This window comes from Bombina bombina, chromosome 4 (genome assembly GCF_027579735.1).
Source record: "Bombina bombina isolate aBomBom1 chromosome 4, aBomBom1.pri, whole genome shotgun sequence".
NCBI lineage: Eukaryota > Metazoa > Chordata > Amphibia > Anura > Bombinatoridae > Bombina > Bombina bombina.
The window spans coordinates 974819430-974845707 of NC_069502.1; the positions used below are offsets into that span (position 1 = coordinate 974819430).

General features: G+C 43.3%; 1 protein-coding gene across 1 annotated transcript in view; it reads left to right on the forward strand.

Moving 5' to 3' along the window:
- XRN2 (5'-3' exoribonuclease 2) overlaps window positions 1–26278 on the forward strand; it is a 211765-nt gene that overhangs the window by 115038 nt on the left and 70449 nt on the right. Inside the window, exons 24-25 of the mRNA XM_053712013.1 lie at window positions 13109–13135; window positions 16255–16284. Coding sequence (XP_053567988.1) covers window positions 13109–13135; window positions 16255–16284 — 57 coding nt within the window. The remainder of the gene's footprint in view (window positions 1–13108; window positions 13136–16254; window positions 16285–26278) is intronic.

Below are 26278 nucleotides of genomic sequence, written 5' to 3' on the forward strand. Positions count from 1 at the left end.
AGCCATGCTGTCTGGATTATTCTGATCCACCCCTTATCAGTGTTTAGCATCCGAAACACAGGCATTGTATTTCAACTGAGTTCTCAGCAGCTTATTTGCTTCTAGGCATGCTTCAGCAGATAATGATAAAGAGTGTTAATGTCTTGCATTCTGCCAACCAAGGTGGATATAGATACAGCCATAGAAGGAGTTTAGTGGGGGGAGTTAGAGCTGTACAATTCAGAAACTTAAAATAAAGGGTTAATGATGAGGCACTGCAGTAACAATTTACAGGTAAAGTAATTAAAGCACATATTTTGTCTATCTCTACTTGTTTTATGTCCATTTAAGGTTTATACATTGGTATGGTTGAAGACCTACTAAGCAGATAGTGTCTTAGCATAATTTCATGATCATACCTGCAATTTTACCTCAAAACGTGTGTCAAAAAGACTTTCTTGTCCATGTTACTCATTCATAACCTCTTCATCTCTTTTTGCCTTAAAATGTAATACAAGGCTAAGAATAAACCCTTCACAATGCTTATAATTTAGACAATTAAGAATCTGTTCTCTTGTGTGTCTCATGGGAATAAAACTATTGGGTCCAACCAATTATAGATTCCGATTTTGTCTAACTTTAGGTCCAGGTCTATGGTTTCTTCCCTTATCAAAGATTTATAGTTGATGACTATCCGAAGACCTGTGAAGGTCTTTCATCAGTTGTTAAAAATATTTTGCATGTTTTTTTCTCCAACCTTTCCATAGTTTTGAAAAAGGAGGTCCTGTTTTTGTCCTGTGAATTTGTAAAGATGCCTGGATCAAAAAATAGATCTAAGTTCTACTTCAGGTTATAGAAAGTTTTATTAAATGACCATTCTCACGGATGCCTCTTAAATGTATTAGTCTTGTGGCTGTTCCTTTTTTAAAAGGGCACTGAACCCAAATTTTTTCTTTCGTGATTCAGATACAGCATGCAATTTTAAGCAACTTTACAATTTACTCCTATTATGACATTTTCTTCATTCTCTTGGTGTCTATTTAAAAAGCAAGAATGTAAGTTTAAATGCTGGTCTATTTTTAGTGAACAACCTGGGTTGTTCTTGCTGATTGGTGGATAAATTCAACAACCAATAAAAAAGTGCTGTCCAGGGACTAAACCAAATAAAAAGCATAGATGCCTTATTTTTCAAATAAAGATAACAAGAGAATGAAAATAATTTGTTAATAGGAGTAAATTAGAAAGTTGCTTAAAATTGCATGCTTTATCTGAATCACAAAAGAAACATTTTTGGGTTCAGTGTCCCTTGAAGTTATCCACAGTTTAAGGACCATTAAATACAGTAGCATTGCATAATTAACAAATTAATAATAAAAAAAGTAGTAGATTTCTTTCTGACAGTTCCATTTTCCTTCCCCCTGCATCATGTGACAACCATCAACCAATCACAAAATGCATATAGTCTGAATTCTTGCAAATGTTTTGTAGGAACTGGTGCTTCAGAAAGTGGGTATATAAAAAGGCTGTGTTTATTTTGATTGAATCTGTTTAATTTTGACTTCAGTACTCCTTTAAGGGGACAAGTCATTTCAGACAATGTCCTTAACCCCTTCCCGGTAGGACATTCCATGCCATTGAAACTGGGCTTTAGCGCCGTTGGGACGGTATGGAACGTCCTACTGAAGCCATTGAAGCTTCCTAAATTGGATCATGAGCTGGAGGGAGTGTCTGGCGTCATAGGCACTAACCCCCCACCTGATTCCATCATTGAAATCGTAAATGATCGTGTTTTTGCTTGTTTGTTTACATTGGAACTTTGTTCTGATGTAGACTAAGGTCCCGGTGGGAAAGGATTAAGTTAAATATTGGTCCATGTTTACACCTTATAATTATTATTATTATTTATTTATTTCCCAAGAACTTACTATATCAACAAGCATCACACTTTAGGTTGTTCTTGATTACTCTAGTGAAACCCTTTTATCCAGATGTTTGACTGACTTTAGCTGTACACTACTGTCACCCTGACCAGAAGAGTACAGCAGAGGATTATATGTGAGACTTTGGGTTTTATAATGGCTTCCATAAGTATGTGCTCCTCTTTCATAAAGGAGTTTTGCATATTATCTATAGTTATATGCAGACATACTTTCTCCAACATAGGTGTGTCCGGTCCACGGCGTCATCCTTGTGGGATATTCTCTTCCCCAACAGGAAATGGCAAAGAGCCCAGCAAAGCTGGTCACATGATCCCTCCTAGGCTCCGCCTTCCCCAGTCATTCTCTTTGCCGTTGTACAGGCAACATCTCCACGGAGATGGCTTAGAGTTTTTTGGTGTTTAACTGTAGTTTTTATTATTCAATCAAGAGTTTGTTATTTTAAAATAGTGCTGGTATGTACTATTTACTCTGAAACCGAAAAGAGATGAAGATTTCTGTTTGTAAGAGGAAAATGATTTTAGCAACCGTTACTAAAATCGATGGCTGTTTCCACACAGGACTGTTGAGAGGAATTAACTTCAGTTGGGGGAACAGTGAGCAGACTTTTGCTGCTTGAGGTATGACACATTCTAACAAGACGATGTAATGCTGGAAGCTGTCATTTTCCCTATGGGATCCGGTAAGCCATTTTTATTACAGAAAAAAAAAAAGGGCTTCACAAGGGCTTTTTAAGACTGTAGACATTTTCTGGGCTAAATCGATTTATATATAAACATATTTTATACTTCATAGCCTTGAGGAATTATTTTAATCTTGGGAATTATGTAAAATAACCGGCAGGCACTGTATTGGACACCTTATTCTCTAGGGGCTTTCCCTAATCACAGGCAGAGTCTCATTTTCGCGCCTCTATTGCGCACTTGTTTTTGAGAAGCATGACATGCAGATGCATGTGTGAGGAGCTCTGATACATAGAAAAGACTTTCTGAAGGCGTCATTTGGTATCGTATTCCCCTTTGGGCTTGGTTGGGTCTCAGCAAAGCAGATACCAGGGACTGTAAAGGGGTTAAATATAAAAACGGCTCCGGTTCCGTTATTTTAAGGGTTAAAGCTTCCAAATTTGGTGTGCAATACTTTTAAGGCTTTAAGACACTGTGGTGAAATTTTGGTGAATTTTGAACAATTCCTTCATACTTTTCTTCTGTTATGTGTGATCAGTCCACGGGTCATCATTACTTCTGGGATATAACTCCTCCCCAACAGGAAATGCAAGAGGATTCACCCAGCAGAGCTGCATATAGCTCCTCCCCTCTACGTCACTCCCAGTCATTCTCTTGCACCCAACGACTAGATAGGATGTGTGAGAGGACTATGGTGATTATACTTAGTTTTTATAACTTCAATCAAAAGTTTGTTATTTTACAATAGCACCGGAGCGTGTTATTGCCTCTCTGGCAGAGTTTGAAGAAGAATCTACCAGAGTTTTTACTATGATTTTAACCGGAGTAGTTAAGATCATATTGCTGTTTCTCGGCCATCTGAGGGAGGTAAAAGCTTCAGATCAGGGGACAGCGGGCAGATGAATCTGCATTGAGGTATGTAGCAGTTTTTATTTTCTGAATGGAATTGATGAGAAAATCCTGCCATACCGTTATAATGACATGTATGTATACTCTACACTTCAGTATTCTGGGGATGGTATTTCACCGGAATTACTCTGTTAAAAGTACATTAAACCTTTTAATAGGTATTTATCATGTTAAACGTTTTTGCTGGAATGTAGAATCGTTTGCATTTTCTGAGGTACTGAGTGAATAAATATTTGGGCATTATTTTTCCACTTGGCAGTTGCTTGTTTTAATTGTGACAGTTTCGTTTCTCTCTCACTGCTGTGTGTGAGGGGGAGGGGCCGTTTTTGGCGCTCTTTGCTACGCATCAAAAATTTCCAGTCAGTTACTCTTGTATTTCCTGCATGATCCGGTTCATCTCTAACAGAACTCAGGGGTCTTCAAACTTCTTTGGAGGGAGGTAGATTCTCTCAGCAGAGCTGTGAGACTTATATATTGACTGTGATTAAAAACGTTGCTCTGTAATTTTTATGTTTCAAATTTAATTATTGTTACTTTACTAATGGGAACAAACCTTTGCTAAAAGTTGTGTTGTTTTTAAGGATTGGTGCTATAACTGTCTTTCAGTTCATTATTTCAACTGTCATTTAATCGTTTAGTGCTTCTTTGAGGCACAGTACGTTTTTGTTAAATAAGATTGTAACCAAGTTGCAAGTTTATTGCTAGTGTGTTAAACATGTCTGATTCAGAGGAAGATACCTGTGTCATTTGTTCCAATGCCAAGGTGGAGCCCAATAGAAATTTATGTACTAACTGTATTGATGCTACTTTAAATAAAAGCCAATCTGTACAAATTGAACAAATTTCATCAAACAGCGAGGGGAGAGTTATGCCGACTAACTCGCCTCACGTGTCAGTACCTGCATCTCCCGCCCGGGAGGTGCGTGATATTATGGCGCCTAGTACATCTGGGCGGCCATTACAGATAACATTACAAGATATGGCTACTGTTATGACTGAAGTTTTGGCTAAATTACCAGAACTAAGAGGCAAGCGTGATCACTCTGGGGTGAGAACAGAGTGCGCTGATAATACTAGGGCCATGTCTGATACTGCGTCACAGCTTGCAGAGCATGAGGACGGAGAGCTTCATTCTGTGGGTGACGGTTCTGATCCAAACAGATTGGATTCAGATATTTCAAATTTTAAATTTAAATTGGAAAACCTCCGTGTATTACTAGGGGAGGTTTTAGCGGCTCTTAATGATTGTAACACTGTTGCAATACCAGAGAAATTGTGTAGGTTGGATAAATACTTTGCGGTACCGGCGAGTACTGACGTTTTTCCTATACCTAAGAGACTAACTGAAATTGTTACTAAGGAGTGGGATAGACCCGGTGTGCCGTTCTCACCCCCTCCAATATTTAGAAAGATGTTTCCAATAGACGCCACCACACGGGACTTATGGCAAACGGTCCCTAAGGTGGAGGGAGCAGTTTCTACTTTAGCTAAGCGTACCACTATCCCGGTGGAGGATAGCTGTGCTTTTTCAGATCCAATGGATAAAAAATTAGAGGGTTACCTTAAGAAAATGTTTGTTCAACAAGGTTTTATATTGCAACCCCTTGCATGCATCGCGCCGATTACGGCTGCGGCAGCATTTTGGATTGAGTCTCTGGAAGAGAACCTTAGTTCAGCTACGCTGGACGACATTACGGACAGGCTTAGAGTCCTTAAACTAGCTAATTCATTCATTTCGGAGGCCGTAGTACATTTAACCAAACTTACGGCTAAGAACTCAGGATTCGCCATTCAGGCACGTAGGGCGCTGTGGCTAAAATCCTGGTCAGCTGATGTAACTTCTAAGTCCAAATTACTTAATATACCTTTCAAGGGGCAAACTTTATTTGGGCCCGGTTTGAAAGAAATTATCGCTGACATTACAGGAGGTAAGGGCCACGCCCTGCCTCAAGACAAAGCCAAAGCTAAGGCTAGACAGTCTAATTTTCGTCCCTTTCGGAATTTCAAAGCAGGAGCAGCATCAACTTCCACTGCACCAAAACAGGAAGGAGCTGTTGCTCGTTACAGACAAGGCTGGAAACCTAACCAGTCCTGGAACAAGGGCAAGCAGGCCAGGAAACCTGCTGCTGCCCCAAAGACAGCATGAACCGAGGGCCCCCGATCCGGGACCGGATCTAGTGGGGGGCAGACTCTCTCTCTTCGCCCAGGCTTGGGCAAGAGATGTTCAGGATCCCTGGGCGCTAGAGATCATATCTCAGGGATACCTTCTAGACTTCAAATTCTCTCCCCCAAGAGGGAGATTTCATCTGTCAAGGTTGTCAACAAACCAGATAAAGAAAGAAGCGTTTCTACGCTGTGTACAAGATCTGTTATTAATGGGAGTGATCCATCCGGTTCCGCGGTCGGAACAAGGACAAGGGTTTTACTCAAACCTGTTTGTGGTTCCCAAAAAAGAGGGAACTTTCAGGCCAATCTTGGATTTAAAGATCCTAAACAAATTCCTAAGAGTTCCATCGTTCAAAATGGAAACTATTCGGACAATCTTACCCATGATCCAAAAGGGTCAGTACATGACCACAGTGGATTTAAAGGATGCTTACCTTCACATACCGATTCACAAAGATCATTACCGGTATCTAAGGTTTGCCTTCTTAGACAGGCATTACCAGTTTGTAGCTCTTCCATTCGGATTGGCTACGGCTCCAAGAATCTTCACAAAGGTTCTGGGTGCCCTTCTGGCGGTACTAAGACCGCGAGGAATTTCGGTAGCTCCGTACCTAGACGACATTCTGATACAAGCTTCAAGCTTTCAAACTGCCAAGTCTCATACAGAGTTAGTTCTGGCATTTCTAAGGTTGCATGGATGGAAAGTGAACGAAAAGAAGAGTTCTCTTTTTCCTCTCACAAGAGTTCCATTCTTGGGGACTCTTATAGATTCTGTAGAAATGAAGATTTATCTGACAGAAGACAGATTAACAAAGCTTCTAAATGCATGCCGTGTCCTTCATTCCATTCAACTCCCGTCAGTAGCTCAATGCATGGAGGTGATCGGCTTAATGGTAGCAGCAATGGACATAGTTCCCTTTGCACGTCTACATCTCAGACCGCTGCAATTGTGCATGCTGAGTCAGTGGAATGGGGATTACTCAGACTTGTCCCCTACTCTGAATCTGGATCAAGAGACCAGAAACTCTCTTCTATGGTGGCTTTCTCGGCCACATCTGTCCAGGGGGATGCCATTCAGCAGGCCGGACTGGACAATTGTAACGACAGACGCCAGCCTACTAGGTTGGGGCGCTGTCTGGAATTCTCTGAAGGCTCAGGGACAATGGAATCAGGAGGAAAGTCTCCTGCCAATAAACATTCTGGAATTGAGAGCAGTTCTCCATGCCCTTCTGGCTTGGCCCCAGTTAAAAACTCGGGGGTTCATCAGGTTTCAGTCGGACAACATCACGACTGTAGCTTACATCAACCATCAAGGAGGGACAAGAAGCTCCCTAGCAATGATGGAAGTATCAAAGATAATTCGCTGGGCAGAGTCTCACTCTTGCCACCTGTCAGCAATCCACATCCCGGGAGTGGAGAACTGGGAGGCGGATTTCTTGAGTCGCCAGACTTTTCATCCGGGGGAGTGGGAACTTCATCCGGAGGTCTTTGCCCAAATACTTCGACGTTGGGGCAAACCAGAGATAGATCTCATGGCGTCTCGCCAGAACGCCAAACTTCCTCGCTACGGGTCCAGATCCAGGGATCCGGGAGCGGTTCTGATAGATGCTTTGACAGCACCTTGGAACTTCGGGATGGCTTATGTGTTTCCACCCTTCCCGCTGCTTCCTCGATTGATTGCCAAAATCAAACAGGAGAGAGCATCAGTGATTCTAATAGCGCCTGCATGGCCGCGCAGGACTTGGTATGCAGATCTAGTGGACATGTCATCCTGTCCGCCTTGGTCTCTACCTCTAAGACAGGACCTTCTGATACTGGGTCCATTCAAACATCAAAATCTAACTTCTCTGAAGCTGACTGCTTGGAAATTGAACGCTTGATTTTATCAAAACGTGGTTTTTCTGAGTCGGTTATTGATACCCTGATACAGGCTAGGAAGCCTGTTACCAGAAGGATTTACCATAAGATATGGCGTAAATACCTATACTGGTGCGAATCCAAAGGTTACTCCTGGAGTAAGGTTAGGATTCCTAGGATATTGTCCTTTCTACAAGAAGGTTTAGAAAAGGGTTTATCGGCTAGCTCATTAAAGGGACAGATCTCAGCTCTGTCCATCTTGTTACACAGGCGTCTGTCAGAAAATCCAGACGTCCAGGCCTTTTGTCAGGCTTTAGCTAGGATCAAGCCTGTGTTTAAAACTGTTGCTCCGCCATGGAGTTTAAACTTAGTTCTTAACGTTTTACAGGGTGTTCCGTTTGAACCCCTTCATTCCATTGATATAAAATTGTTATCTTGGAAAGTTCTGTTTTTAATGGCTATTTCCTCGGCTCGAAGAGTCTCTGAGTTATCAGCCTTACATTGTGATTCTCCTTATCTGATTTTTCACTCAGACAAGGTAGTTCTGCGTACTAAACCTGGGTTCTTACCTAAGGTAGTCACTAACAGGAATATCAATCAAGAGATTGTTGTTCCATCCTTGTGTCCAAATCCTTCTTCAAAGAAGGAACGTCTTCTACACAATCTGGATGTAGTTCGTGCCCTCAAGTTCTACTTGCAGGCAACTAAGGATTTTCGACAAACGTCTTCCCTGTTTGTCGTGTACTCTGGTCAGAGGAGAGGTCATAAGGCTTCGGCTACCTCTCTCTCCTTCTGGCTTCGTAGCATAATTCGTTTAGCCTATGAGACTGCTGGACAGCAGCCTCCTGAAAGAATTACAGCTCATTCTACTAGAGCTGTGGCTTCCACTTGGGCCTTTAAGAATGAGGCCTCTGTTGAACAGATTTGCAAGGCTGCAACTTGGTCTTCGCTTCATACTTTTTCCAAATTTTACAAATTTGACACTTTTGCTTCTTCGGAGGCTATTTTTGGGAGAAAGGTTCTTCAGGCAGTGGTTCCTTCTGTATAATGAGCCTGCCTATCCCTCCCGTCATCCGTGTACTTTTGCTTTGGTATTGGTATCCCAGAAGTAATGATGACCCGTGGACTGATCACACATAACAGAAGAAAACATAATTTATGCTTACCTGATAAATTCCTTTCTTCTGTTGTGTGATCAGTCCACGGCCCGCCCTGTTTTAAGGCAGGTAAATATCTTTTAAATTATACTCCAGTCACCACTTCACCCTTGGTTTCTCCTTTCTCGTTGATTCTTGGTCGAATGACTGGGAGTGACGTAGAGGGGAGGAGCTATATGCAGCTCTGCTGGGTGAATCCTCTTGCATTTCCTGTTGGGGAGGAGTTATATCCCAGAAGTAATGATGACCCGTGGACTGATCACACAACAGAAGAAAGGAATTTATCAGGTAAGCATAAATTATGTTTTTCGCAATTGCAGTAATAAAGTGTGTTCAGTTTAAAATTTAAAGTGACAGTAACGGTTTATTTTAAAACGTTTTTTGTACTTTGTTATCAAGTTTTTGCCTGTTTAACATGTCTGAACTACCAGATAGACTGTGTTCTGAATGTGGGGAAGCCAAGGTTCCTTCTCATTTAAATAGATGTGATTTGTGACACAAAATTTAGAGAAAATGATGCCCAAGATGATTCCTCAAGTGAGGGGAGTAAGCATGGTACTGCATCATCCCCTCCTTCGTCTACACCAGTCTTGCCCACACAGGAGGCCCCTAGTACATCTAGCGCGCCAATACTCCTTACTATGCAACAATTAACGGCTGTAATGGATAATTCTATCAAAAACATTTTAGCCAAAATGCCCACTTATCAGCGAAAGCGCGACTGCTCTGTTTTAGAAAATACTGAAGAGCATGAGGACGCTGATGATATTGGTTCTGAAGGGCCCCTACACCAGTCTGAGGGGGCCAGGGAGGTTTTGTCTGAGGGAGAAATTTCAGAGAAAATTTCTCAACAAGCTGAACCTGATGTGATTACATTTAAATTTAAATTGGAACATCTCCGCGCTCTGCTTAAGGAGGTGTTATCCACTCTGGATGATTGTGAGAATTTGGTCATTCCAGAGAAACTATGTAAAATGGACAAGTTCCTAGAGGTCCCGGGGCCCCCCGAAGCTTTTCCTATACCCAAGCGGGTGGCGGACATTGTAAATAAAGAATGGGAAAGGCCCGGTATACCTTTCGTCCCTCCCCCCATATTTAAAAAATTGTTTCCTATGGTCGACCCCAGAAAGGACTTATGGCAGACAGTCCCCAAGGCCGAGGGGGCGGTTTCTACTCTAAACAAACGCACCACTATACCCATAGAAGATAGTTGTGCTTTCAAAGATCCTATGGATAAAAAATTAGAAGGTTTGCTTAAAAAGATGTTTGTTCAGCAAGGTTACCTTCTACAACCAATTTCATGCATTGTTCCTGTCACTACAGCAGCGTGTTTCTGGTTCGATGAGCTAGAAAAGGCGCTCAATAATAATTCTTCTTCTTATGAGGAGATTATGGACAGAATTCATGCTCTCAAATTGGCTAATTCTTTCACCCTAGACGCCACTTTGCAATTGGCTAGGTTAGCGGCGAAAAATTCTGGTTTTGCTATTGTGGCGCGCAGAGCGCTTTGGTTAAAATCTTGGTCAGCGGATGCGTCTTCCAAGAACAAATTGCTTAACATTCCTTTCAAGGGGAAAACGCTGTTTGGCCCTGACTTGAAAGAGATCTCTGATATCACTGGGGGCAAGGGCCACGCCCTTCCTCAGGATAGGTCTTTCAAGGCCAAAAATAAACCTAATTTTCGTCCCTTTCGCAGAAACGGACCAGCCCCAAGTGCTACGTCCTCTAAGCAAGAGGGTAATACTTCTCAAGCCAAGCCAGCCTGGAGACCAATGCAAGGCTGGAACAAAGGAAAGCAGGCCAAGAAACCTGCAACTGCTACCAAGACAGCATGAGATGTTGGCCCCTGATCCGGGACCGGATCTGGGGGGGGCAGACTCTCTCTCTTCGCTCAGGCTTGGGCAAGAGATGTTCTGGATCCTTGGGCACTAGAAATAGTCTCCCAAGGTTATCTTCTGGAATTCAAGGGGCTTCCCCCAAGGGGGAGGTTCCACAGGTCTCAATTGTCTTCAGACCACATAAAAAGACAGGCATTCTTACATTGTGTAGAAGACCTGTTAAAAATGGGAGTGATTCATCCTGTTCCTTTAGGAGAACAAGGGATGGGGTTCTACTCCAATCTGTTCGTAGTTCCCAAAAAAGAGGGAACATTCAGACCAATCTTAGATCTCAAGATCCTAAACAAGTTTCTCAAGGTTCCATCGTTCAAAATGGAAACCATTCGAACAATTCTTCCTTCCATCCAGGAAGGTCAATTCATGACCACGGTGGATTTAAAGGATGCGTATCTACATATTCCTATCCACAAGGAACATCATCGGTTCCTAAGGTTCGCATTCCTGGACAAGCATTACCAGTTTGTGGCACTTCCGTTCGGATTAGCCACTGCTCCAAGGATTTTCACAAAGGTACTAGGGTCCCTTCTAGCGGTGCTAAGACCAAGGGGCATTGCAGTAGTACCTTACTTGGACGACATTCTGATTCAAGCGTCGTCCCTTCCTCAAGCAAAGGCTCACACGGACATTGTCCTGGCCTTTCTCAGATCTCACGGGTGGAAAGTGAACGTGGAAAAAAGTTCTCTATCCCCGTCAACAAGGGTTCCCTTCTTGGGAACAATAATAGACTCCTTAGAAATGAGAATTTTTCTGACAGAGGCCAGAAAATCAAAACTTCTAAACTCTTGTCAAATACTTCATTCTGTTCCTCTTCCTTCCATAGCGCAGTGCATGGAAGTAATAGGTTTGATGGTAGCGGCAATGGACATAGTTCCTTTTGCGCGAATTCATCTAAGACCATTACAACTGTGCATGCTCAGTCAGTGGAATGGGGACTATACAGACTTGTCTCCGACAATACAAGTAGATCAGAGGACCAGAGATTCACTCCGTTGGTGGCTGTCCCTGGACAACCTGTCACAGGGGATGAGCTTCCGCAGACCAGAGTGGGTCATTGTCACGACCGACGCCAGTCTGGTGGGCTGGGGCGCGGTCTGGGGACCCCTGAAAGCTCAGGGTCTTTGGTCTCCGGAAGAATCTCTTCTCCCGATAAATATTCTGGAACTGAGAGCGATATTCAATGCTCTCAAGGCTTGGCCTCAGCTAGCAAGGGCCAAGTTCATACGGTTTCAATCAGACAACATGACGACTGTTGTGTACATCAACCATCAGGGGGGAACAAGGAGTTCCCTGGCGATGGAAGAAGTGACCAAAATCATTCAATGGGCGGAGACTCACTCCTGCCACTTGTCTGCAATCCACATCCCAGGAGTGGAAAATTGGGAAGCGGATTTTCTGAGTCGTCAGACATTTCATCCGGGGGAGTGGGAACTCCATCCGGAAATCTTTGCCCAAATTACTCAATTGTGGGGCATTCCAGACATGGATCTGATGGCCTCTCGTCAGAACTTCAAGGTTCCTTGCTACGGGTCCAGATCCAGGGATCCCAAGGCGACTCTAGTAGATGCACTAGTAGCACCTTGGACCTTCAAACTAGCTTATGTATTCCCGCCGTTTCCTCTCATCCCCAGGCTGGTAGCCAGGATCAATCAGGAGAGGGCATCGGTGATCTTGATAGCTCCTGCGTGGCCACGCAGGACTTGGTATGCAGACCTGGTGAATATGTCATCGGCTCCACCATGGAAGCTACCTTTGAGACGAGACCTTCTTGTTCAAGGTCCGTTCGAACATCCGAATCTGGTCTCACTCCAACTGACTGCTTGGAGATTGAACGCTTGATCTTATCAAAGCGAGGGTTCTCAGATTCTGTCATTGATACTCTTGTTCAGGCCAGAAAGCCTGTAACTAGAAAAATTTACCACAAAATATGGAAAAAATATATCTGTTGGTGTGAATCTAAAGGATTCCCTTGGGACAAGGTAAAAATTCCTAAGATTCTATCCTTTCTTCAAGAAGGTTTGGAGAAAGGATTATCTGCAAGTTCCTTGAAGGGACAGATTTCTGCCTTGTCTGTGTTACTTCACAAAAAGCTGGCAGCTGTGCCAGATGTTCAAGCCTTTGTTCAGGCTCTGGTTAGAATCAAGCCTGTTTACAAACCTTTGACTCCTCCTTGGAGTCTCAATTTAGTTCTTTCAGTTCTTCAGGGGGTTCCGTTTGAACCCTTACATTCCGTTGATATTAAGTTACTATCTTGGAAAGTTTTGTTTTTGGTTGCAATTTCTTCTGCTAGAAGAGTTTCAGAATTATCTGCCCTGCAGTGTTCCCCTCCTTATCTGGTGTTCCATGCAGATAAGGTGGTTTTACGTACTAAACCTGGTTTTCTTCCGAAAGTTGTTTCTAACAAAAACATTAACCAGGAGATAGTCGTGCCTTCTTTGTGTCCGAATCCAGTTTCAAAGAAGGAACGTTTGTTGCACAATTTGGATGTTGTTCGTGCTCTAAAATTCTATTTAGATGTTACAAAGGATTTTAGACAAACCTCTTCCTTGTTTGTTGTTTATTCTGGTAAAAGGAGAGGTCAAAAAGCAACTTCTACCTCTCTCTCTTTTTGGATTAAAAGCATCATCAGATTGGCTTATGAGACTGCCGGACGGCAGCCTCCTGAAAGAATCACAGCTCATTCCACTAGGGCTGTGGCTTCCACATGGGCCTTCAAGAACGAGGCTTCTGTTGATCAGATATGTAAGGCAGCGACTTGGTCTTCACTGCACACTTTTACTAAATTTTACAAGTTTGATACTTTTGCTTCTTCTGAGGCTATTTTTGGGAGAAAGGTTTTGCAAGCCGTGGTGCCTTCCATCTAGGTGACCTGATTTGCTCCCTCCCTTCATCCGTGTCCTAAAGCTTTGGTATTGGTTCCCACAAGTAAGGATGACGCCGTGGACCGGACACACCTATGTTGGAGAAAACAGAATTTATGTTTACCTGATAAATTACTTTCTCCAACGGTGTGTCCGGTCCACGGCCCGCCCTGGTTTTTTAATCAGGTCTGATAATTTATTTTCTTTAACTACAGTCACCACGGTATCATATGGTTTCTCCTATGCAAATATTCCTCCTTTACGTCGGTCGAATGACTGGGGAAGGCGGAGCCTAGGAGGTATCATGTGACCAGCTTTGCTGGGCTCTTTGCCATTTCCTGTTGGGGAAGAGAATATCCCACAAGTAAGGATGACGCCGTGGACCGGACACACCGTTGGAGAAAGTAATTTATCAGGTAAACATAAATTCTGTTTTTTTTTTTTTTTATACTCGGAAAATCCACAATATGACTCAATCTCCACAGTGAACAAACTTAAAGGGACAGTGTTTTTTTTCTCTTCTCTCCTTGTATGTGTTTCTGATGATCCATTTTACCTGCTTGTTTAGATAACTCCTTTTATAATTTGAAATTGTTGGTTTTCCCTGTTGTATGTCAACTTATAGTCAAAATGTTAATACTGTTTATAGAAAAGCTATGTAAGCAAGAATGTTTTGAAGTAATCATGCTCCCAACGTGGGTTGGACAAGAGGTACTAAATGTTAATTTTCTATTCTCTCCTTTTCTATATATTCAGTATTTCTCACTTTGCATATGGATATGTAACAAGTATTTTGTTGAAATAGAAATAAGCTAATGAGGTCTGCTTTCTATGCAAGATCAGCCAATTTCATTGGTTTGTGATTTCAATTAAAGTAACAGTCAAGTCAAAATTAAACTTTCATGATTCAGGCAGAGCACGCAATTTCCTTCATATAGATGGTGAGAGTCCACAAGTTTACATATGGGATATACAATGGATATAAAAAGTCTACACACCCCTGTTAAAATGTCAGGTTTCTGTGATGTAAAAAATGAGACAAAGATAAATCATTTCAGAACTTTTTCCACCTTTATTGTGACCTATAAACTGTACAACTCAATTGAAAAACAAACTGAAATCTTTTAGGTAAAAAGAAATAAAATTGTTTAAATATGGTTGCATAAGTGTGAACACCCTTAAACTAATACTCTATTGAAGCACCTTTTGATTTTATTACAGCACTCAGTCTTTTTGGGTATGAGTTTTTCAGCATGGCACATCTCGACTTGTCAAGATTTGGCCACTCTTCTTAGCAAAAACTCTAAATCTGTCATAATGCGAGGGCATTTCCAGTGCACAGCCCTCTTCAGGTCACCCCACAGATTTTGAATTGGATTCAGGTCTAGGCTCTGGCTGGGCCATCCCAAAACTTTAATCTTCTTCTGGTGAAGCCATTCCTTTGTTGATTTGGATGTATGCTTTGGGTCGTCATGCTGAAAGATGAATTTCCTCTTCATGTTCAGCTTTCTAGCAGAAGCCTGAAGGTTTTGTGCCAATATTGTCTGGTATTTGGAACTGTTCATTATTCCCTCTACCTTGACTAAGGCCCCAGTTTCAGCTGAAGAAAAACAGCCCCAAAGCATGTTGCTGACACCACCATGCTTCACTGTGGGTATGGTGTTCTTTTGGTGATATGCAGTGTTGTTTTCTTCTATAAGGTACGACGAGTCCACAGATTCATCCTTTACTTGTGGGATATTATCCTCCTGCTAACAGGAAGTGACAAAGAGCAGCAGAGCAGTCTATATAGCTCCTCCCTTAACTCCACCCCCCAGTCATTCTCTTTGCCTTCTCTAAGTACTAGGAAGGGTAAAGTGAAAGAGGTGATTAAATGTTAGGTTTTTATTTTCTTCAAGCAAGAGATTTTAATTTTAAATGGTACCGGTGTGTACTATTTACTCTCAGGCAGCAGACGGATGAAGACTTCTGCCTGGAGACTGATGATCTTAGCATTTGTCACTAAGATCCAGAGCAGTTCCCACAGAATGGCTGAGGAGTACAAGAAACTTCAGTGTGAGGAATGTTTTCATGCTATAAGCAGTGAGGTATGTTCAGTCATTTCTCTTGTAAGGTGTATCCAGTCCACGGGTTCATCCATTACTTCTGGGATATTCTCCTTCCCAACAGGAAGCTGCAAGAGGACACCCACAGCAGAGCTGTCTATATAGCTCCTCCCCTAACTGCCACCCCCAGTCATTCTCTTGCAGCTCTAGACAAGATAGGAAGTATCAAGAGATCTGTGGTGACTTAGTGTAGTTTTACCTTCAATCAAAAGTTTATTTTTAAACGGTACCGGCGTTGTACTGTTTTACTCTCAGGTAGAAATTAGAAGAAGAGTTCTGCCTGGAGGTTGATGATCTTAGCGGTTTGTAACTAAGGTCCATTGCTGTTCTCACACATAACTGAAGAGTATGGGACAACTTCAGTTGGGGGAACGGTCTGCAGATTACCTGCTTTGAGGTATGTTCAGTATATTTATTTCTAGAGAGATGAATGAGTTCTAGAAAATGCTGACAGAGCCTTGTGTATTTGAGGTAAGCCTGATGCAGTGATTTAACAGCGACTGGGATCATGCTTACAAAACAGGGTAATACTCATGTTAATACTCATTACTTAGTGACAAAACTTTTACATGACTTCAAAAATAGGACGTTTTCTCCAACATAGGTGTGTCCGGTCCACGGCGTCATCCTTACTTGTGGGATATTCTCTTCCCCAACAGGAAATGGCAAAGAGCCCAGCAAAGCTGGTCACATGATCCCTCCTAGGCTCCGCCTACCCCAGTCATTCTCTTTGCCGTTGTACAGGCAACATCTCCACGGAGATGGCTTAGAGTTTTTTAGTGTTTAACTGTAGTTTTATTATTCAATCAAGAGTTTGTTATTTTAAAATAGTGCTGGTATGTACTATTTACTCAGAAACAGAAAAGAGATGAAGATTTCTGTTTGTATGAGGAAAATGATTTTAGCACCGTAACTAAAATCCATGGCTGTTCCACACAGGACTGTTGAGAGCAATTAACTTCAGTTGGGGGAACAGTGTGCAGTCTCTTACTGCTTGAGGTATGACACATTCTAACAAGACGATGTAATGCTGGAAGCTGTCATTTTCCCTATGGGATCCGGTAAGCCATGTTTATTAAGATAGTAAATAAGGGCTTCACAAGGGCTTATTAAGACTGTAGACTTTTTCTGGGCTAAATCGATTCATTATTAACACATATTTAGCCTTGAGGAATCATTTATTCTGGGTATTTTGATATGATTATATCGGCAGGCACTGTTTTAGACACCTTATTCTTTAGGGGCTTTCCCTAATCATAGTCAGAGCCTCATTTTCGCGCCGGTATGGCGCACTTGTTTTTGAGGACAGCATGGCATGCAGCTGCATGTGTGTGGAGCTCTGATACATAGAAAAGTCTTTCTGAAGGCATCATTTGGTATCGTATTCCCCTTTGGGCTTGGTTGGGTCTCAGCAAAGCAGATTCCAGGGACTGTAAAGGGGTTAAATATAAAAACGGCTCCGGTTCCGTTATTTTAAGGGTTAAAGCTTCCAAATTTGGTGTGCAATACTTTTAAGGCTTTAAGACACTGTGGTGAAATTTTGGTGAATTTTGAACAATTCCTTCATACTTTTTCGCAATTGCAGTAATAAAGTGTGTTTAGTTTAAAATTTAAAGTGACAGTAACGGTTTTATTTTAAAACGTTTTTTGTGCTTTGTTATCAAGTTTATGCCTGTTTAACATGTCTGAACTACCAGATAGATTGTGTTCTGACTGTGGGGAAACCAAGGTTCCTTCTCATTTAACTATATGTATTTTATGTCATAAAAAAATTTAGTAAAAATGATGCCCAAGATGATTCCTCAAGTGAGGGGAGTAAGCATGGTACTGCATCATCCCCTCCTTCGTCTACACCAGTCTTGCCCATACAGGAGGCCCCTAGTACATCTAGTGCGCCAATACTCCTTACTATGCAACATTTAACGGCTGTAATGGATAATTCTATCAAAAACATTTTAGCCAATATGCCCACTTATCAGCGAAAGCGCGACTGCTCTGTTTTAGAAAATTCTGTAGAGCATGAGAACGCTGATGATATGGTTTCTGAAGGGCCCCTACACCAGTCTGAGGGGGCCAGGGAGGTTTTGTCTGAGGGAGAAATTTCAGATTCAGGAAACATTTCTCAACAAGCTGAACCTGATGTGATTACTTTTAAATTTAAGTTGGAACATCTCCGCGCTCTGCTTAAGGAGGTGTTATCCAATTTGGATGATTGTGATTATCTGGTCATTCCAGAACCACTATGTAAAATGGAAAAGTTCTTAGAGGCCCCGGGGCCCCCCGAAGCTTTTCCTATATCCAAGCGGGTGGCGTACATTGTTAGTAAAGAATGGGACAGGCCCGGTATTCCTTTAGTACCTCCCCCCATATTTAAAAAATTGTTTTCCTATAGTCGACCCCAGAAAGGACTGATGGCAGACAGTCCCCAAGGTCGAGGGGGCGGTTTCTACTCTACACAAGCGCGCCACTATACCCATAGAAGATAGTTGTGCTTTCCAAGATCCTATGGATAAAAAATTAGAAGGTCTGCTAAAAAAGATGTTTGTTCAGCAAGGTTCCCTTCTACAACCAATTGCATGCATTGTCCCTGTCACTGCAGCCGCGTGTTTCTAGTTTGATGAGCTAGGAAAGGCGATTATTAGTAATTCTTCTTCTTATGAGGAGATTATGGACAGAATTCGTGCTCTTAAATTGGCTAATTCTTTCACCCTAGACGCCACCTTGCAATTGGCTAGGTTAGCGGCGAAAAAATTCTGGGTTTGCTATTGTGGCGCAGAGCGCTTTGGTTAAAATCTTGGGCAGCGGATGCGTCTTCCAAGAACAAATTGCTTGACATTCCTTTCAAGGGGAAAACACTCTTTGGCCCTGACTTGAAAGAGATTATCTCTGATATCACTGGGGGCAAGGGCCACGCCCTTCCTCAGGATAGGTCTTTTCAAGACCAAAAATAAACCTAAGTTTCGTCCCTTTCGCAGAAACGGATCAGCCCCAAGGGCTACGTCCTCTAAGCAGGAAGGTAATACTTCTCAAGCCAATCCAGCCTGGAGACCTATGCAAGGCTGGAACAAAGGAAAGCAGGCCAGGAAACCTGCCACTGCTACCAAGACAGCATGAAATGCGGGCCCCCGATCCGGGACCGGATCTGGTGGGGGGCAGACTCTCTCTCTTCGCTCAGGCTTGGGCAAGAGATGTTCTGGATCCTTGGGCGCTAGAAATAGTCTCCCAAGGTTATTCTCTGGAGTTCAAGGGGCTTCCTCCAAGGGGGAGGTTCCACAGGTCTCAGTTGTCTTCAGACCACATAAGAAGACAGGCATTCTTACATTGGGTAGAAGACCTGCTAAAAATGGGAGTGATTCATCCTGTTCCATTAGGAGAACAAGGGATGGGGTTCTACTCCAATCTGTTCATAGTTCCCAAAAAAGAGGGAATGTTCAGACCAATCTTAGATCTCAAGATCTTGAACAAGTTTCTCAAGGTTCCATCGTTCAAGATGGAAACCATTCGAACACTTCTTCCTTCCATCCAGGAAGGTCAATTCATGACCAAGGTGGATTTCAAGGATGCGTATCTACATATTCCTATCCACAAGGAACATCATCGGTTCCTAAGGTTTGCATTCCTGGACAAGCATTTCCAGTTCGTGGCGTTTTCTTTCGGATTAGCCACTGCTCCTAGGATTTTCTCATAGGTACTAGGGTCCCTTCTGGCGGTGCTAAGACCAAGGGGCATTGCTGTAGTACCTTACTTGGACGACATTCTGATTCGAGCGTCGTCCCTTCCTCAAGTAAAGGCTCACACGGACATTGTCCTGGCCTTTCTCAGATCTCACGGATGGAAAGTGAACGTGGAAAAGAGTTCTCTATCTCCGTCAACGAGGGTTCCCTTCTTGGGAACTATAATAGACTCCTTAGAAATGAGGATTTTTCTGACAGAAGCCAGAAAAACAAAACTTCTAGACTCTTGTTGGATACTTCATTCCGTTCCTCTTCCTTCCATAGCGCAGTGCATGGAAGTGATAGGTTTGATGGTAGCGGCAATGGACATAGTTCCTTTTGTGCGCATTCATCTAAGACCATTACAACTGTTCATGCTCAGTCAGTGGAATGGGGACTATTCAGACTTGTCTCCGAAGATACAAGTAAATCAGAGGACCAGAGACTCATTCCGTTGGTGGCTGTCCCTGGACAACCTGTCACAAGGGATGACCTTCCGCAGACCAGAGTGGGTCATTGTCACGACCGACGCCAGTCTGATGGGCTGGGGCGCGGTCTGGGGATCCCTGAAAGCTCAGGGTCTTTGGTCTCGGGTAGAATCTCTTCTACCGATAAATATTCTGGAACTGAGAGCGATATTCAATGCTCTCAAAGCTTGGCCTCAGCTAGCGAGGGCCAAGTTCATACATCAACCATCAGGGGGGAACAAGGAGTTCCCTAGCGATGGAAGAAGTGACCAAAATCATTCTATGGGCGGAGTCTCACTCCTGCCACCTGTCTGCTATCCACATCCCAGGAGTGGAAAATTGGGAAGCGGATTTTCTGAGTCGTCAGACATTGCATCCGGGGGAGTGGGAACTCCATCCGGAAATCTTTGCCCAAGTCACTCAACCGTGGGGCATTCCAGACATGGATCTGATGGCCTCTCGTCAGAACTTCAGAGTTCCTTACTACGGGTACAGATCCAGGGATCCCAAGGCGGCTCTAGTGGATGCACTAGTAGCACCTTGGACCTTCAAACTAGCTTATGTGTTCCCGCCGTTTCCTCTCATCCCCAGGCTGGTAGCCAGGATCAATCAGGAGAGGGCGTCGGTGATTTTGATAGCTCCTGCGTGGCCACGCAGGACTTGGTATGCAGATCTGGTGAATATGTCATCGGCTCCACCATGGAAGCTACCTTTGAGACGAGACCTTCTTGTTCTAGGTCCGTTCGACCCACTCCAGCTGACTGCTTGGAGTTTGAACGCTTGATCTTATCAAAGCGAGGGTTCTCAGATTCTGTTATTAATACTCTTGTTCAGGCCTGAAAGCCTGTAACCAGAAAAATTACCACATAATTTGGTATATCTGTTGGTGTGAATCTGCAGGATTCCCTTGGGACAAGGTTAAGATTCCTAAGAGTCTATCCTTCCTTCGAGAAGGATTGGAAAAAGGATTATCTGCAAGTTCCTTGATGGGACAGATTTCTGCCTTGTCTGTGTTACTTCACAAAAAGCTGGCAGCTGTGCCAGATGTTCTAGCCTTTGTTCAGGCTCTGGTTAGAATCAAGCCTGTTTACAAAATTTTGACTCCTCCTTGGAGTCTCAACCTAGTTCTTTCAGTTCTTCAGGGGGTTCCGTTTGAACCCTTACATTCCGTTGATATTAAGTTATTATCTTGGAAAGTTTTGTTTTTGGTTGCAATTTCTTCTGCTAGAAGAGTTTCAGAATTATCTGCTCTGCAGTGTTCTTCTCCTTATCTGGTGTTCCAGGCAGATAAGGTGGTTTTGCGTACTAAACCTGGTTTTCTTCCAAAAGTTGTTTCTAACAAAAACATTAACCAGGAGATAGTTGTGCCTTCTTTGTGTCCTAATCCAGTTTCAAAGAAGGAACGTTTGTTGCACAACTTGGATGTAGTTCGTGCTCTCAAATTTTACTTAGCAGCTACTAAGGATTTCAGACAAACTTTGTCTTTGTTTGTTGTTTATTCTGGTAAACGGAGAGGTCAAAAAGCAACTTCTACCTCTCTCTCCTTCTGGATTAAAAGCATTATCCGATTGGCTTATGAGACTGCCGGACGGCAGCCTCCTGAAAGAATCACAGCTCACTCCACTAGGGCTGTGGCTTCCACATGGGCCTTCAAGAACGAGGCTTCTGTTGATCAGATATGTAAGGCAGCGACTTGGTCTTCACTGCACACTTTTTCTAAATTTTACAAATTTGATACTTTTGCTTCTTCTGAGGCTATTTTTGGGAGAAAGGTTTTGCAAGCCGTGGTGCCTTCCATTTAGGTGACCTGATTTGCTCCCTCCCTTCATCCGTGTCCTAAAGCTTTGGTATTGGTTCCCACAAGTAAGGATGACGCCGTGGACCGGACACACCTATGTTGGAGAAAACAGAATTTATGTTTACCTGATAAATTACTTTCTCCAACGGTGTGTCCGGTCCACGGCCCGCCCTGGTTTTTTTAATCAGGTCTGATAATTTATTTTCTTTAACTACAGTCACCACGGTAACATATGGTTTCTCCTATGCAAATATTCCTCCTTAACGTCGGTCGAATGACTGGGGTAGGCGGAGCCTAGGAGGGATCATGTGACCAGCTTTGCTGGGCTCTTTGCCATTTCCTGTTGGGGAAGAGAATATCCCACAAGTAAGGATGACGCCGTGGACCGGACACACCGTTGGAGAAAGTAATTTATCAGGTAAACATAAATTCTGTTTTTTCTCTGAGGGAGATAAGTCTTTATTTGGGGCCTAGTTTCCACATGGCTAATCAGATACTCCTAGGAGTATTTTCTTAAGGCCCCTCTGGCATCCAGTACATGGTGGGAGGGGCCTATTTTTAGCGCTCTAAATGCACAGTTTTAATTCAGACTGAGACATCCAGCTTCCCTAGAGGAGTCCTCTGGCACCGGAGGACCATTATAAGGGGTTTATTTCTGCACAAAATCGTACTTGAGGGCAGGTAGGAGCCTCAGCGGAGCTGTGGCAGGGTGGTTAACAGTCTTAACGTTTTAAATCCGGTTTGGGGCCTAAGGGGTTAATCATCCATTTGCAAGTGGGTGCAATGTTGCTTTAGTCCCTTACACACACTAACATTTTCAAAGACTATTTTTTGCAGTTTAAGTGTTAGTTTTTTTTTCTCTTAAAGGCACAGTAATATTTTTGTTTAATTGCTATTTCACCTTTTATTTAAGTGTTTTCCAAGCTTGCTTGTCTCATTACTAGTCTGTTAAACATGTCTGACATAGAGGAAACTCCTTGTTCAATATGTTTAGAAGCCATGGTGGAACCCCCTCTTAGAATGTGTACCAAATGAACTGAAATTTCTATAAACTATAAAGACCATATTCTGGCGCTTAAAGATGTATCTCCAGGGGATTCTCTGACTGAAAAAAGGGACATTATGCCATCTAGCTCTCCCCATGTGTCAGAACCTATAACTCCCGCTCAAGTGACGCCAAGTACATCTAGCACATCTAATTCTTTTACCTTACAGGACATGGCAGTTATGAATGCTACCCTCACAGAGGTATTTTCCAAACTGCCAGGGTTACAAGGAAAGCGAGACAGCTCTGGGGCTAGAACTAATACAGAGCTTTCTGACGCTTTAATGCCTGTGTCCGATATACCCTCACAATACTCAAAAGCCGAGGCAGGTGAGCTTCTATCTGTGGGTGACATTTCAGACTCAGGGAAGGCGTTGCTTCAGTCTGATTCTGAAATGACAGCGTTTAAATTTAAGCTTGAACACCTCCGCTTATTGCTTAGGGAGGTTTTAGCGACTCTGGATGATTGTGACCCCATTGTGGTTCCAGAGAAATTGTGTAAAATGGACAAATACTTTGCAGTGCCTGTTTACACTGATGTTTTTCCAGTCCCTAAGAGGTTTTCGGAAATTATTACTATGGAATGGGATAGACCAGGTTTGCTGTTCTCTCCCCCTCCTGCAATCCCAGAGAAGTTATGTAGGCTGGATTAATACTATGCGGTGCCGGTGTGTACTGACGTTTTTCCTATACTTAAAAGGCTTACAGAGATTATTAGCAAGGAGTGGGATAGACCCGGTGTGCCCTTTTCCCCTCCTCCGATATTTAGAAAAAATGTTCCCAATAGACGCTACCACACGAGACTTATGGCAGACGGTCCCTAAGGTGGAGGGAGCAGTTTCTACTTTAGCTAAGCGCACCACTATCCCGGTGAAGGATAGTTGTGCTTTCTCAGATCCAATGGCTTAAATCCTGGTCAGCAGATGTGACTTCTAAATTGCTTAATATTCCTTTCAAAGGGCAAACCTTATTCGGGCCCGGCTTGAAAGAAATTATTGCTGACATTACTGGAGGTAAGGGTCACTCCCTTCCTCAGGATAGGGCCAAATCAAAGGCCAAACAGTCTAATTTTCGTGCCTTTCGTAATTTTCAAGGCAGGAGCAGCATCAACTTCCTTCGCTCCAAAACAGGAAGGAACTGCTGCTAGTTACAGACAGGGTTGGAAAAGCAACCAGTCCTGGAACAAGGGCAAGCAGGCCAGAAAGCCTACTTCTGCCCCTAAGACAGCATGAAGGAAGGGCCCCCTATCCGGAAACGGATCTAGTGGGGGGCAGACTCTCTCTCTTCGCCCAGGCTTGGGCAAGAGATGTCCAGGATCCCTGGACGTTGGAGATCATATCTCAGGGATACCTTCTGGACTTCAAAGCTTCTCCTCCACAAGGGAGATTTCATCTGTCAAGGTTATCAACAAACCTAATAAAGAAAGAGGCATTTCTACAATGTGTACAAGACCTCTTAGTAATGGGAGTGATCCACCCAGTTCCGCGAACGGAACAAGGGCAAGGGTTTTACTCAAATCTGTTTGTGGTTCCCAAGAAAGAGGGAACCTTCAGACCTATCTTGGACCTAAAGATCTTAAACAAGTTCCTAAGGGTTCCATCGTTCAAAATGGAAACTATTCGAACCATCCTACCCATGATCCAAGAGGGTCAGTATATGACCACAGTGGACTTAAAGGATGCCTACCTTCACATACCGATTCACAAAGATCATTATCGGTACCTAAGGTTTGCCTTTCTAGACAGGCATTACCAGTTTGTAGCTCTTCCCTTCGGGTTAGCTACGGCCCCGAGAATTTTTACAAAGGTTCTGGGCTCACTTCTGGCGGTACTAAGACCGCGAGGCATAGCGGTGGCTCCGTACCTAGACGACATTCTGATACAAGCGTCGAGTTTTCAAAATGCAAAGTCTCATACAGAGATAGTTCTTGCATTTCTGAGGTCGCATGGGTGGAAAGTGAACGTGGAAAAGAGTTCTGTTACCACTCACAAGGGTTCCTTTTCTAGGGACTCTGATAGATTCTGTAGAGATGAAAATTTACCTGACTGAGTCCAGGTTATCAAAGATTCTAAATGCTTGCCGTGTCCTTCATTCCATTCCAAGGCCATCAGTAGCTCAGTGCATGGAAGTAATCGGCTTAATGGTCGCGGCAATGGACATAGTGCCATTTGCGCGCCTGCATCTCAGACCGCTGCAATTGTGCATGCTAAGTCAGTGGAATGGGGATTATTCAGATCTGTCCCCTCTACTGAATCTGGACCAGGAGGCCAGAGATTCTCTTCTCTGGTGGTTGTCGCGGGTTCATCTGTCCAAAGGAATGACTTTTCGCAGGCCAGATTGGACGATTGTAACAAGATGCCAGCCTACTAGGCTGGGGCGCAGTCTGGAACTCCCTGAAGGCTCAGGGATCGTGGACTCAGGAGGAGAAACTCCTCCCAATAAATATTCTGGAATTAAGAGCAATATTCAATGCTCTTCTAGCTTGGCCTCAGTTAGCAACACTGAGGTTCATCAGATTTCAGTCGGACAACATCACGACTGTGGCTTACATCAACCATCAAGGGGGAACCAGGAGTTCCCTAGCGATGTTAGAAGTCTCCAAGATAATTCGCTGGGCAGAGTCTCACTCTTGCCACCTGTCAGCGATCCACATCCCAGGCGTGGAGAACTGGGAGGCGGACTTTCTAAGTCGCCAGACTTTTCATCCAGGGGAGTGGGAACTTCATCCGGAGGTCTTTGCTCAACTGATTCATCGTTGGGGCAAACCAGAACTGGATCTCATGGTTTCAAGATGGCTTATGTGTTTCCTCCGTTTCCGTTGCTGCCTCGATTTGATTGCCAGGATCAAACAGGAGAGAGCATCGGTGATTTTGATAGCGCCTGTGTGGCCACGCAGGACCATGGTCTCTGCCTCTTAGGCAGGACCTTCTAATTCAGGGTCCTTTCAACCATCCAAGCCTAATTTCTCTGAGGCTGACTGCATGGAGATTGAACGCTTGATTCTATCAAAGCGTGGTTTCTCGGAGTCGGTTATTGTTACATTAATACAGGCTCGGAAACCTGTTACCAGAAAAATATACCATAAGTTATGGCGTAAATATTTATATTGGTGTGAATCCAAGAGTTACTCATGGAGTAAGGTCAGGATTCCTAGGATATTGTCTTTTCTACAAGAGGGTTTAGAAAAGGGGTTTATCTGCTAGTTCGTTAAAGGGACAGATTTCTGCTCTGTCTATTATTTTACATAAACGTCTGGCAGAAGTTCCAGACGTTCAGGCTTTTTGTCAGGCTTTAGCTAGGATTAAGCCTGTGTTTAAGACTGTTGCTCCGCCGTGGAGCTTAAACTTAGTTCTTAAAGTTCTTCAAGGTGTTCCGTTTGAACCCCTTCATTCCATTGATATAAAGCTGTTATCTTGGAAAGTTCTGTTTTTGATGGCTATTTCCTCGTCTCGAAGAGTCTGAGTTATCGGCCTTACATTGTGATTCTCCTTATCTGATTTTTCATTCAGACAAGGTAGTTCTGCGTACTAAACCTGTGTTTTTACCTAAGGTAGTTTCTAACAGGAATATAAATCAAGAGATTGTTGTTCCATCATTATGTCCTAATCCTTCTTCAAAGAAGGAACGTCTTTTGCATAATCTGGATGTAGTCCGTGCCCTGAAGTTCTACTTACAGGCAACTAAAGATTTTCGGCAAACTTCTTCT